This window comes from Struthio camelus, chromosome 2 (assembly GCF_040807025.1).
Source record: "Struthio camelus isolate bStrCam1 chromosome 2, bStrCam1.hap1, whole genome shotgun sequence".
NCBI lineage: Eukaryota > Metazoa > Chordata > Aves > Struthioniformes > Struthionidae > Struthio > Struthio camelus.
This window is the reverse complement of record NC_090943.1, coordinates 96,900,367-96,915,307: the sequence shown is the minus strand read 5'-3', so window position 1 is coordinate 96,915,307 and position 14,941 is coordinate 96,900,367. Positions and strand designations below refer to the sequence as shown.

General features: G+C 42.4%; 1 protein-coding gene across 3 annotated transcripts in view; it reads right to left on the bottom strand.

Annotated features, from left to right (window-relative positions):
- MBOAT1 (membrane bound O-acyltransferase domain containing 1) overlaps positions 1–14,941 on the bottom strand; it is a 58,603-nt gene that overhangs the window by 3,343 nt on the left and 40,319 nt on the right. For all 3 annotated transcript variants that reach the window (XM_068931693.1, XM_068931692.1, XM_068931694.1), the window contains 6 exons: positions 12,866–13,049; positions 9,965–10,157; positions 6,458–6,561; positions 3,523–3,587; positions 1,979–2,111; positions 591–742 (listed from right to left, as the gene is read on the bottom strand). In XM_068931693.1, the coding sequence (XP_068787794.1) occupies positions 591–742; positions 1,979–2,111; positions 3,523–3,587; positions 6,458–6,561; positions 9,965–10,157; positions 12,866–13,049 (831 nt within the window). The remainder of the gene's footprint in view (positions 1–590; positions 743–1,978; positions 2,112–3,522; positions 3,588–6,457; positions 6,562–9,964; positions 10,158–12,865; positions 13,050–14,941) is intronic.

The window sequence follows — 14,941 nt, the reverse complement described above, 5'->3', positions numbered from 1 at the left end:
GAATGAAAGAAAAGGAAAGCTATTTAGTCCAGCCTCCAAATTATTTTGTCCTTTATTCAATATACTCTGCAATACCAGCGCTTTCATAGGGACCTATGAAAGCATTCACATCCCGAAAGAAAAAACATACGGATCCCAGTAAGCAATGCTTTGTCAGGTACGCTCCTTTTCTCCTGCTGATCAATTCATATCCCCTCTTCTATGCATTCTGCAGCTGGGAATCGTTCTTTTTTTTTTTTTTTTTTTTTTTTTGACTGAGTTCTTTCTACTCACATTATTTTTAACCTCTCCAGCCTTGGCTACTGTTAACGTTTGAGACTTGAGTGTTTTGAAAAAGGAAAATGAATATGTGAAAAATCAGATTATTTAAGAATATAGAAAAACAGAGAAATAAAAGATAAGTGTTTTGACTTGGCATCATCAGCTCATCAAGTTATGGGAGTGCAAAAATCACTCCTTACTTTGTTAAATATCCTGTTTGAATTCCTTTGAAATTATGATGAAATGCCAATTGCCTTTCAGAGTGGTTTGGCTTATTCAACAAAGGCTGTGCTTGTCTGGACTGTAGTAGTTAAGAGGCGAGAACTTACTTGTAAAACTTAATTGTGGGCTCAACAGCCAGCATAACAAAAGGTGCAACAGTATAGCAAACAGCCAGCTGAGTGACAATCCAGGTAACAATATCATAGGCTATCTTGAGAGGCAGTGAGGCAAGGAAGTAACGTCTGCAATTGTTTCTTATCTGCAGGTCAAGGAAAAGTAAACAGAAAATGATACAAGTTAATTTCTTAGGTAAAGTCAGGCAGGCACCCTGTGGTCTATCCATTACACCCTCCATTTATCATCAACACCAGTGCTACAGACAAGTTCACACCCGAGCTAGAAAGCACTGACTGTTGGAAAGAAGACAAAAGCCCGTTGAAGACAAAAGCCCGTTGATCGGCATATCTAAAAATCCCGCAATCAATCAGTGGTAAGCAGAGAAGAAAGTCCCATTTTCCTCCGTCACAGTCACCAGAGCAAACTGGTGACTTTGGACAGATCTTTGGACAATATCTTTGAGGGAGGGAGGTCTTCACGATTTATCTCCCTCTGTCCCTTTTTTGGTTACCGATTATCAATTGTGAAACGAAGGTACTTTAAATAAACAAGTATGTATTTATACATGCAAGCATGTTCACTTATCTATAGATGTTGGTTTGGCTTTTTGTCTATGAAATGGACCCTTGTACATGAGAGGCAAAGCACATGTGAGGGCGGCATGCTCAGCAAACTGCTCTAGCCATAGCAGCTAATGCCGATCGCTAGTTCCACCTTTTAAATTGACCTGGATATTTATGCACAGTCAAATTCAAAGACAACGGCGGTGCCTCCCAGCCCTGCACAACTGGCTGGTTCAGCCTGAAAGGCGGGCAGTGATGAATCTAACCATGGTAAAACGTGAAATCTGTTGCGTCTTTGGTAACTGTGCCCAAGCTTAGGCTCATACACACGAGAGTCAATTGCATCCACTCAGGCAGACTTCAAGTTTGAGTTAACGCTCAGCCCATGACTGAGTTTTCCTCTCTTGAGAGTGACTCTGGGCTCAGAGCTGATTACAAGCCAGCATATAGGCAACATGGACTAGCAGAAGTCTGGACTCAAGCATAAGCTTGAATCCCAAGCTAATCTGACTGCATGAACATACCCAACAGTATTATCAAACCCATACCTAACTATGCTCAAAACCAGCACTTCCCCAGAGAGCCAGGGACAACACTGCAGCACAAGCAGAATCAGTGCTGGCTGCAACTAGCGGGGGTACCCTGTGACTCATATTAATGTAGAGCAAAATTTCAGTGAACATCATCCCTGCAAAGGCATGTAAGAGGACTCACAGCACGGATAAGCTGGTTGAGTGTGTCAGAGAGGTCCCTGCAGTAGATAACAGGATAGTATCTAACATGGGCCTGGGAAGAGAACAACGCAAGGTACGTACTGCTCTGGCTGCGAGTGTGATAAGGATTCCAGTGAGGAATGTAAAATAATATCCAGGATAGATACCATGCCACAGGGCTGACAGGATAAATGTTAAAGCTGTAGGGTACCAGGGAGCTCTGTCATAGCAAACTCTGCAAAGAAGAAATCAAAACAAGAAAGAAGTGGCTGAATATGACTGAACAGTGGTTACTGCACTTCAAATCCTTCTTGGTCTTTAAGGCCTTACTCCATTTTCTTAAAGGCTTCATCTTGCCTCAGTCACAAACCAGGACACGAGGCATCCTTCCTTCATGTGCATGAGAGTCAACGGAAAGCGTAAGCGTATTTTTCTGCACTGAATATTCAAAGATTTCCTGAACAAATGTTACCAGTGCTCATGGAATTTAAATAAATAAAAAGGCAAAGAGGCGGCCACACTTCTCATTCACCTTTATAGTGACAATGTTTTTCTCCATCTGGAATTGTGCTCAGCTCTTCAATAGTCTAATAGGAAATCAAGAGTAGAAGGACAAAGACACATTACCCCACCCTTCGCTGGTGAATTGGAGTATTTTTCAGGTATTGCTATTTTACAGAGTGTGCCTTTAGCTATTTATTGCAAAGTGGTGGATTCCTGCTAACTTTGAGTAGCCCAGAATTTTACTCCAGAGATGTAAAGTGAATTATACCAGTTCAAGAACACACCGACAGGTCCGTTTGGCTTTCTGAGTCTTAACCGAAATGCAGTGTTCCAAAGAAACGAGTCAAGATAACAGGTCTTCCCAGGAACGTTATTTGAATCGTGAAGAGGAGTAGAAATTGACTTCTAAGATGTATGTATTTAACAATAAAAATAGTTCTGATAACGACCATAAGCATGTGCCTGAGTTTCAGGCTCCACATTAACTGATTTTGCACCGAGCTTTAATCATGCCAAAAAGTGTATTTAAAAATAATAAGATACAGTGCAATCTACAAAATTTGGACTTAGCAGTTATGTGAGCTTTGACAGTCATGGTTCCAAATTGGACCCTCTCAGGGCTTTGGGAAGTCTCTTCTCCACGTCTTAAACTGGGACTCTCTAACAAGCGTCATGTGATAACCCCAAACTGGACTACACTGAGGCTCTGGATGCAAACCTGAACGTCCCTTCCTTTCTAACCGAGCTGGATCTGAGCGACGCAGCCAGGCTTCCCTCCAGCAGCAATACACATGGGAAACACAACACAGGACGAATAGCCACTGAAACAGTGCAGCAAGGATAATGGAGGCCAACGGCAGCAGCCTGGAAGATGCCATCAGAATGCCATTACTTTTTATTTTGGAAGAGCTGAACAGTTCATTTATGGCCTTGCTTCTCATACGTGAAATGTGGACATTTTATATTTGCAGCAATAAAACTTTATAGCACCAAATACCACTGTAGTACACCAACTGTTATAGACTCAGGGAATGAAGAAAGAACAGGAGGCTATGCATTTAGGACATTCACCAGTCAGTGTTTTTCCAGGCCATCTAGAGTTTTTGGATCTCACAAGCAAATTACCATTTCATTACTCTTACCGTTTTAGCCAGGCAGCTGTCTGAATGTTCCAGTTTTCAATGTACATTTTAAAACTTGTCGCAGTCTAAGAGAGGAGAAACTCACATGAAATGTTAGCTTTGTAACCTGTAAAATAATACTTGCATCTTAAATTAGAGACGTGATACATGCAACACATTCACTCTAGTAGCTGACGTTTGTGAAGACTGTGTCAACACAGTCCATAATTACACTAATATGTTTTAGGAGGGACACTAATCAGGTTGTGCTCACAGCTAATGCTTGGCGCTTGCTCTAAAAATCTCACTTTGCTTTGTAAAATTAACCAAGATGCTTGGTAATTTTTTCACATCATGGGAAATCCAGAAAGCTTTCCATGTTTTAAATGTTTGACCTTCCCTACAGCACAAAAACAGCTTCATTTTTGGAAGAGATACCCTGCCATCCATTACACAGTCTGGACTTCTCTAGAGTGCTGTTAAAGGGTTATAAAAAGTAAAAGAAACACATTATTACTGGGGGAAGGAAGGGGGAGATTTGAAAACATGGACAAAACACGTTAGGAACAAATTTAGAACGCAATTCTCAGCCTGCTAGACACCTCGCGAAACTGAAATGGGCGCTAGGGTACTGGGAGAACTAACTATCCTTCCTTGCAGCATCAGTTCCCCTTGTCCTGGTCAACTCCACCTCTGGCTGTTCCCTGTCCACCTTCCCCCTGGATCCTTGCTGGCTGACAGAAACCTCTGAGGACTTCTTCATCAAGCAGGGATAAATAACTGGCGTCCACAGATTCAGTGAAAACATGATATTTTGCCACATAAGCTGATGAAAAGGGCACACTAGCCAAGGTGTCCGAGGGGAATATCCAATTTTTGCAATTCTGTACAAAATCCTGAATATTAGCACTGTCAGCCTCTGTGGTTGAAGAGTTAAAGCGATTAGCAATTCCCTATGCAGTACTGCCACATTTTAATTGCATTACTGCACCAAAAGAAGCCAAGGCAAACACAATTTCTCTTCCAACCGATATTGTCACCCTCTTCTGGCCTCTTTTAAGCTCCCCAGTTACATGACCAAGAAAGAAGGCAGTCACTGGCTGTCAAAATATGCATGCTGCCAAGGTTTTCTTCAAGCCCTCCACGTGCATTTGGCCTCACGTCACATTCTAAGTGCCTTCCCAATTCCTGCCCTGTGCTTATATTCACCTGACCACTACGGACCAGATCAGTTTGTGGCCACGTTGGGCACTCAGCTCAAGTGCTCGGTTCTCAAGCATTTTTACACATGAAAACAGCTATTCCTGCTTAAAAGGTACTGTACAATAGCGCTTACTGTTTACCTCCCAGGATTGTGGACAGCGCATAAAGGAAGAGCCCAAGGCTTACAGGAAGTAATGGTCTATTCCTCTTATTGCACACATGGACAAATCCACAGACAGTGTTTTTTCTCCAGCTCACTCGGACAATCTCCAGGATAAGACCAGGAAATTGGGAAAACTCCAGTACAACATCATACCTGACAGGGCTTTTGAGGCCAGTTTGGCCCCTCTGTTTTATGCCTCTAGAAAACAGTTTCTCCACCATGATCCCTGTTGCCCATATGACCAGTAAAGGAAAAAGGTTTCATGAGGCCTACAGTTCAGTGGGTAGAGAGGAGTAAAGGTTCCTCCTTTCCTCTGCTCGGCCTGAGCAAAGAGCACTGCCTGCGCCTGACTTTCCTCCTTGGAGCAGGAACTGTCTCAGCTCATCTAGTTAGGACCTGGCTCCTGCCTGGAAACTTAATTAGGTCCTGATTCAAGATCTCAGAGTGATATCTGGGGTGCTGCCTTAATCGCCGAGTATAAAGCGGTTCTGTGCTGTGTATTCTGTACCACTCAAGGAGAGGTGTACACTGAGGATTAAAGTAGAAAACAGAAAAAAGATGTTGACAAAGAGAGAGTGCATAATACTTCTAGCTTTTGCATCTTCTAACATTTTCCATCTCTGAATTAGAGCGGCTCTCGCATTTTACAGAAGAGCTATCAGAGCACATTTGTTTAGTCACAGATCATTCAGCAATAAAGCAGTCAATTTGCTGCTTTCATCTGTTTTTCCTTTTAAAATCACAACTACAGAATTACAGGGGGGAGTTCCTCCTATTTCTACTGAAAAGAAGCCTTTAGACAGAGCAATCCCAGACTTGCAAACATTTTCACATCCCACTGGCATTCACAAAATATTCTTGGGGGCAAACAAATAACTAAACAACAATTTTTTTTTGCATTAAAGAAACAAATATAAATAGTTTATAGAAGACTAATGGATGTTAAGAGCATGTTGCAGTCACAAGGAACATGTGTGACAGATGTTTTGAGAAACCATGCGGTTTGCTGGATAGAGCTCTCTATCAGCAGCCATCTCAACTCCATGTGGCTCTGTCAATTCCCATTCAGGCTGCTCATTTTGTACCTGCTTCCTCTTCCTCTGCCTTGCTTTTCTCCACCTAGAATGAGCACTCTAGTTGCAGGTGCTCAGAAACTCACCCTTTCCATGCATTCATGCAATTCCTAGCCATGATGGCCACTTTCCCATGCCCCTCCCCCCATCTCAACTGGGGTACGAAATTGGAATATTGTTAGAATATATTGAAGACACACAGATGGTGAAGAATCATAGTTACAAACAATTCATTGACCTACTGAACTCAACCACAATCTACAATAAATTGACTGCTCATTTATTAAACATCTGATTAATCATTCATTAGCTCTCCATAAACTATTTACAAATGCAACCTGAACATACAGCGTGACAGATGCTACTTATCTGCCCAGTAGATAAAATACGAAACCTCTCCAAGTTAAAAAGAGGCAGTCTGGTGGCCTGGACTTATCTTTCCTTCTAGCAAAGCTTCTCCTCATTACCATGCCCATTTTTCTATAATTACACCGGCACTGTCACTCCTTTAACTCACCTCAATGTTCCAGATATTTAAATTGGACAACAGGTCCCAACGGAAAATGCCTCTCTCATCCACTCCACTGAATCCATAGCCAGCTGCATTGTTGACTGCATCTGCTGCAATATCAAAGCAAAACTGGTCAGATCAGACTGCTGGAGGAGCCATGCTTTCTTACAGCTCTGTACGGCACTAAGCACACATTCAAACCACCATTATAGCAATTAACATCCTTGCTTTCTAAGAGAGGCTTCTTGTTGGCAAAGGGGCATTGCTCTTACGCAGCACAGGAGAGTCATTTCCTCAGGAAAAAAAGCCTAGCTACTCCTTGGGCAGAAGAAATTAAAAAATAAAACAAAATAATAAAACAACAGTGAAAGGAAATAATTTTTCCTGTCATTTTCCCATTATCATCTATCTGAGACAGATATGTAAGAGTCGTCATAAAATGAGTTAGTATTTTCCTCAGAAGGGTACCTGAGATGTCACAGTATTTTCCAGAATTCAGAAACACTGTAGCATCTCAGAGACGTGTTTACCATTTCTGTTACGAGTTCCAACACAGCTGCTCCAATTAAGACTTTTACTCATGCTTTCACAGACAGAGCCTTTTGCTAATCTTGCTGCTCAGTGCCTTGCTAAAGTACATGGCCATCTCTGCAATATTGAGTATCCTCGATTACAGATTTAACTACTTTAAGCGCAAACAAAAGCTTGGGTACTGGTAAGCATTTTCACATGCTGCAGCCCCTCTCCTGTTCTGCTGCAGTGAAGCACAGGACAACACCACTGGTAAAGTTCTTGCTCTTTCCCAAGGTGCAAGTCAACTATTTCCTTTCTCAGCTGTGCCTGGGGGCCATCTGATCCCTGGGTCTGGACTGTGAAGACCCTGCTTTCACTGTGCCCCTGTCAGAAATCCTCTCTTTATGTACTAAGAAAACAGGAGGGATTCATTATCTCTGGGTCACTAGATGCAGCAAACACTAAGGATACTGGAAGAAAGAGAAAAACAAAAATAGAGGTCAAGCTTTTCCTTCTAGATCATTTACAAAATACAAGTGGGATTAAACTAAACTTTAAAAAAAGTCAGCACTTCTTTCCTGAGAATGAAAATCAACTTTGCTTTGTATGTGCTATGAACATAGGCACTAGGAAGAGAGCCTGACCTAAAAGCAATGCGGGAAAAGGGAAAAGGGAAAAGGGAAAAGGGAAAAGGGAAAAGGGAAAAGGGAAAAGGGAAAAGGGAAAAGGGAAAAGGGAAAAGGGAAAAGGGAAAAGGGAAAAGGGAAAAGGGAAAAGGGAAAAGGGAAAAGGGAAAAGGGAAAAGGGAAAAGGGAAAAGGGAAAAGGGAAAAGGGAAAAGGGAAAAGGGAAAAGGGAAAAAAAAAGCAGTAGCCTTCTCTAACCTGAAACTTTTCCTTTATTTTCCACTTTACTAACAAGCTGGATTTCTACATGGTATTGAGGGAAAGAAAGGTCTCCAAGTTTTAATTCTCTCCCTGTTTAAAAACAACCCTGCCTGATATTGTATTTATCTTAGGGCCTACCAGTGTCTTGCTGCGGGATCCATAGCGAGCTGCACGGCCCATGCAACCCTGCCCCACCAGAGAACAGAACTGCTCACAGCTATAACTGCAGAGCAGATGGTCCCCTATGTTTGCTCCTTCTTGCTCCAAGGGTAACCCGGGACTGTTTAGTGCTTCCCTGCCAAAAGCAAGAAGTCAGAATTCCAGGGGCACAGGATTACAGCAGATCCGTAAGCCGCGGTTCACAAGCTGCTGCCTGCAGAACAACATGTTTTGGAGCACAGAAGAATCACAATTGTTCAGCCTTCGAATGACTGATGAAAGCCCAACCTCCACCAAGTCCAGCAGAGGTTTCGCTGCTGACTTTAGCGGGTCTGGCATATCGCTTTCCCTCCCCACGGATCCCTGGACGCAGGCGTCAGTTCCAAGTCTTTTTTCATCAACAGCTCTGAGTGAAGCTTGTGGCTAAGTTCCCGTGATTATTGCTAATGCAGAGAGAAGCTGAATTTTCTGTCTTTCCACGGATCTGGAGGAATTCAGAGTGTGGCTCTCACACAATAGCATGCCTGTCCTTTTCTGAGAACAGGAAGCGCTTATCAGCGGTTTCAGCAGGCACTTATATAATGCCCCATGCCATGCAGCAGGGAGCTAAACTGCAAAGGGAGAAAACGCCTGCTGTTTTGTTGCCTGGATCTGTAATGTGAATAATAAGGGCCTCACCCACCAGAAAGCAATGCATGCTTTCCCCCCAAACCCCTCATATATAAGATGTTTCTACAGTCTCTAAGGCTTAGTCATGCCACAAAACCAAATGCAGTTTCTCTCTTTAATAATGTGCTTTTAGTTAACTAGAAAGCCGGAAAAAATTGCAAGCAACAACTCAGTATTGGTTCCCACAAAAATAAGTTTCTGAGCAAACAATTCTTTGTCCTAAAGCTGTTCCTAGACCACAGATGCCAGCCCCGGCTATTTTTCTCAATCGGTCATTTTTATTCACAGTAGTTTAATCACAGCCTCATAATGAATTTTCCTGGATGTTTCTGCCTCATCTCAACAACGCTCTTTCCACTTTCAAACGTACACATCTCTCTGACACACTTTCAGGATCTCTTCTACGCACAGCATCTTACAATACCAGCAGAAACTCTGTCTTTTAATTTTCAGCCTAGCCTAGAAGGATTTCACTCCTCACACATTGATGGAAAGGTGACTTTTAAAAGGAAGAAGATAAAACAGAAAATGTTTTATTTTGGCCAAAAGTCTAGGGTTTTTTTTGGCCAAATACATTTGCTTCTCTCTATTATGAGCTCTTTTCTTTCTCTTGTCTTCCTCTTCCTGGTGAATATTCTTGGTCCTCCCCGCCACCTCGGTTATTCCCCACCTTCCCACTTGTTTTCCCGTCCTTTCTTTTGATTGCTCAAAGCTTTCCTGCGTACAGGACAACCCTGAGCCTTAGAGACAAAGCCTAACTTAATCTCCTCACAAACAGTACAGCTTTTTAATACAGATAAATGGGTGAAAGTCTTCCCACAGTGAGAGAGAGATCTGTTCACACCTGTAACATACTTGTAATCCTGAGCCAGGATTACCTCTTAAACCCACTGACAGAAGTTGCAAATTATGGATAAAGCATAAAAATCAAGGCTTAGAGGAAATAACCTTTTTTTCCTAAAAATACCTGTAAAAATAATTTCAGTATAATTACAAAAGATTAAGTAAGAGGAAATTGTTATATTGACTTTATTGACCAAGGAGCTGAAAAGCACATTAAGTTCCAGAGAACAGGAATCTCAGACAAACCGGGAGAAAATTTATGCAAATTTTTCAAAACCTTTGATATCTCCCCACTTCAGTAGGCTTCACTGCCTACAGGAACATGCATATGTCTCCCATTGGAATTATAGGCCTAGGGCCTATTTATTACTTTTTCAGATCCACCCCCCACATTTATGAACCAATTTATTACCGACAAAAATAAGTGACACAGTCAGACTTACCTAGTGTCCATGCAAAGTAATACTTTGGCTTTGCTGCCTGTGTAACAACGTACAGGTAACCAAGTCTTGACAAGAAGGATGTTTTCTCAAGAAATTCATTATCAATAATATATGCCACAGGGAAGTTCTTGGTAAGCGTCAAGAACAAAATGAGAGATACAAGTGTGATACACAGCTTGCACATCACTGCTCCCTAAAAAGCACAAAGGACAATGATACACTCATTAAAAGTATTTGCTTGGGGCAGGGGAGCAGTGCTCACCACATATCGAAAGAATGTGATTCAAGAGCCAATGCAGCTAGCAGCAACAAAGGCCACGATAATTAATTTAGAAGAGGTGACAAAAAGAAGGTCAAAGACCAAGGTTAAGTTTATTGTGGCTTACTGAACTACCTGTCCATGGGTATAAAGGAGAATTAGAAGTCGAAGCTGGCCATGAACTTCAACAGAGACTCCTACAGCAGTTGGAGGAAGTTCTTAAATGTGGGAGGCAGGGGAAAACACTCCACAACAGAAAGGGGAAAGCTCTCCTATATGCACTGTCACCTCCTGGAACAGAAGACTAGATTTCTCCTAGAAGCCAAAAGCATTGACATTCAGTACAATAACAGGTCTTACCATCCAGCTATCATCCAAATGTCTTGCTAAAAATCACTTTTCAGAGAAGTATGCATCTTATATAACATGCATTCCTTCCAATGATATGGGTATCTGCTATGCTATATTACTTTCTGTTATTGCTCCCTAGCTTTTTAGACACTGAAATTATTGACAGAATCATGCCAGTATTTAGAAGCTGGATTTCAAATACACATCAGGAGTATTTGATACAGTCATAATACAGGAAGGTAAAACTGGCACTTAGGTAGCATGTAAGAATTGACTCATGCGTTCTCAAAAGAATGACAACTTTCAAAATTGCAAATACATTATTTAAACAATGCATTTTTTGATCCAAGTACTCTTTTTGCATTGACTCATATTCAGTAAAAGTCTAATGTTTAATTAATTTTAAACTGATTGCAATGTAAATGTTAATACTCTCTGCAGACACACATGTAACAAAATATGTGCATAGTTCTGGCCTCACTCATACTGATATAAATCAGAACTAAGACCACTAAAGTCAGTGGAAATACAACCATGTGAGACAGGAATAAGATCTGTAGAGGCACGTATTCTACTCGCTTAGGAAGCTACATGTTCAGTGACACCTTAAGTCAAGGCAGAGAAATCTGGTTCTCATGTTATCCTGTCATACAAGGTCATTTATAAGGTGGTCTTCAGGTAACGTTAAAAAAAAAAAATAGTGTTACACTTATCTTTTTCAGCTTTGTAAGTGAAAAATGACCTATGAGTCATCTTAAAGTGTGAGAGTCTCTTGAAAAATCACAGAATCACAGAATGGCTGAGGTTGGAAGGGACCTCTGGAGATCATCTAAGTCCAACCTCCCTGCTCAAGCAGGGTCATCTAGAGCATATTGCCCAGGATCACATCCAGAGGGGTTCTGAATATCTCCAGCGAAGGAGACTCCACAACCTCTCTGGGAAACCTGCTCCAGTGCTCTGTCACCCTCACAGTGAAGAAGTTTTTCCTCAGGTTCAGATGGAGCTGCCTGTGTTTCAGCTTCTGCCCGTTGCCTCTTGACCTGTCGCTGGGCACCATGGAGAAGAGACTGGCCCCATCCTCTCGACACTCTCCCCTTCAGCTACTTGTACACGTGCATCAGGTCGCCTCTCAGTCTTCTCTTCTCCAGGCTCAACAGGCCCAGCTCTCGCAGCCTTTCTTCAGAGGAGAGATGCTCCAGTCCCCTCATCATCTTAGGAGCCCTCCACTGGACTCTCTCCAGGAGTGTAATGTCACTTGTACTGGGGAGCCCAGAATTGGACACAGTACTCCAGGGGAGGCCTCACCAGGGCTGGAGTAGAGGCGCAGGATCACCTCCCTCCACCTGCTGCCAACACTCTGCCTCATGCACCCCAGGATCCCATTGGCCTTCTTGGCCACGAGGGCACACTGCTGGCTCAAGGTCAACTTGTTGTCCACCAGCACTCCCGGGTCCTTCTCTGCAGAGCTACTTTCCAGCAGGTCAACCCCCACCCTGTACTGGTGCATGGGGTTCTTCCTCCTGAGGTGCAGGACCCTGCCCTTGCCTTGGCTGAACTTCAGGAGGTTCCTCTCCGCCCACCTCTCCAGCCTGTCCAGGTCCCTCTGAAGGGCAGCACAGCCTTCTGGGGTGTCAGCCACTCCCCCCAGTTTAGTATCATCAGCAAACTTGCTGAGGGTGCACTCTGTGCCTTCCTCCAGGTCATTGATGACTACATTGAACAGGACTGGACCCAGGACTGACCCCTGCGGGACACCGCTAGCTACAGGCCTCCAACTAGACTCTGTGCCACTGACCACTAACCACAACGCTCTGAGCTCGGCCATCCAGCCAGTTCTCAGTCCACCAGTTCTCAATCCAGAAAAGCATCTGGACAAGCTACAGTTTCTGATCAGCCATGATTCCTGTACTCCTGGTATCTGCTGCATTACAAACAGCATTCAGTTTTTCTTCCTCATAAGGTGCCCTCTTTTCCTCTTTCGTCTGCAGCTGACTGCAATTCATAATTACGGGAATCTGCAGAACATTCCCATTGCTGAACAGAAAAACACCCACTAACAAATTATCTGTTTTGCAAGCCAAACACGTTCTGGGAGTTCAAGAGGAAGACACTAGCCCCTTCACCCTTGACTCTATGATAAAAACAGCAGCCTCTTCACAGAAAAAAAAATACAGTAATATTTACTGGGAAGATAATCCAAAAATGGCTTTTCTTCTTACAACTATGAGAATCACGTACAAAGCTGCACTCTCCTGCCCTTTGGAATAAATCTTTGTCAATTTAAAACTTACAGTTGGAGAAGGATCAGGAAGTCTGTCATAACCCTTCTGCTTCCAGTTCACTTCTAAGAGTTTCATGTGTACGTGCCTCCCTTCAATGAAGGCTATATAATCCTTGTAATTGCTGCAAGGCCCAGCTATGATGCTCATAAAATTGAGGAGATAGCTTAAGTACTCCAGTAAAGAAGGTCTGGTCCTGTGAAAAACATCCACACAGAACACAATTGAAAAACAAGGAAAAATATAGCAAAGGCTTTCATGGGTGCTTTTGGTTATACTGTCTATTTCAGTCCTCACCTCTTCCCTCCCTCCCGCCCAGCTGAAAGCTCAATTCATCTTTTTGGGAGAAGATGATGCACAGCTCGTTTTATACCCCAGTAATGAATGGCAAGAGGCAGTCGGGACAAGAGTAATGCAGAAGTACTTAAACGACAGGTAAACAAAATGCTACTGATTTGAAAAGTTGCAAACTTATTATTAGAAACATTTTAGTTAAAAATACTCCTATATTTAAGTATGTACTCTCAATCAAACTGATTTGCACCTTTCAAACAGGCCAGCAGAAACAGCCGTCAGGAGCTGGTAACTGTTTTGGACATTTGTTCAACATATCATGGACCAGTAACGGCTGGCAGACCACAAGCTGAGTAACGCTAATCTGACAAAGCTGTGCAATGCGATATTTTGCATTTTTATGCAAAGCTATATAAGGCAGGAAGTGTTTCAGACAATGACTCTCAAGCCGAAGAGAAGCTCTCACCCACCTCTTCTCAAAGCAGCTGCCTGTACAGTTCAGCCTTTTGAAAAATGGGGACTGTTGATATTAGAAGTATGGGAACAGAATGAAAAGTCACCCTGTCCAACTGTGCAAATAAAGGAAGTAATTGCCTGTATTGCATCATGAACGGGAAAAGGAAGTACGGGGAAAAGAAATACATAAATCAAAAGACAGCTGAAGATGAAAGTCAAAGAAAGTAATCTCGTTCATTATTTCCATTTTGCTAGTGCATATCCCACAGGTTCCTTTGGGGGTTTTACTGTTAGATGTTAAATGAAGAAGATGCACTGTGAATACTACAGATTAGTAGGACTAAAAAGAAAGACACACAGGTTTCTCATCACTAGTATAGTTTATAACGCATTGGGCTTGCTATATTTATGTGACAGGAGATGCCACCATTTGAAATCTGCATTCAGATGCACAATGCTTTCCATGACCTTGCCGATAGTCACCAGTCAAAGTCAATGAGGACTCTCCAGTCGGGAGCAGAAACTAGGGTACTGTGTTTAAAGATCCTCCTGCCCAAGATACAGGTCGACACACATAAACTGAAACCCACTTAAAACTCATCCAGACTAGATCACAGACTTTTAGCAGAAAATCTAAGCAACAGTTAAACATTTGCTGTTGCCTACTTTTATTCTGAAGTGGAATTAGTTTGAATAAACAGTTGGCTTAGCTAGGGATTTTGTGCATTCACTCTGCTGGTTATTGTAGATGTTAGTTTCTGACTGACATGTTCTCTGGTGAAACCATTTGATAGAAAGCTGCAGTAGGTGGCAGACAATTTAGGGTAAGGATCATCTTTTTGTTCTTCAAAGTCAGGTCCATGATTTGGGCTTCTGAGCTCTACAGTATGATTAAAAATAAAGTCATTAGTTTCAACTCAGATTCTGCACGTTGGTGGGTGGGGAGATATGAGCAACGCACGAAAGAATGCACAGAGGATGAGTGAGAAACAAAAACAGACCAAGAACAGGAGGAAAGACAAAAGGCTGTATTACCAAAGGGGATTTAAAACTCTTTAGTTATGATTTGTCTGCCACTGACACTTGAGCTGTTGGCACATACTTTTATATTATGAGCTCATCTACTGTACAAGAAAAACAGTCTGTTTAGTGAGAATTTGACCAGAACTAATCATGTGGTCACATGGGCCCAGTGCAGTTCAACATTATGCTGTGAGCCTTAAAAATAGATACACAGCTATGGGTCACAGCAGAAGTTATATAAGTCCTCCTACAGGATTTTCACTTTTCAAGAAACAACTCCCTTCTTACTTTTATAATCTCATAGGCTGATTTTCT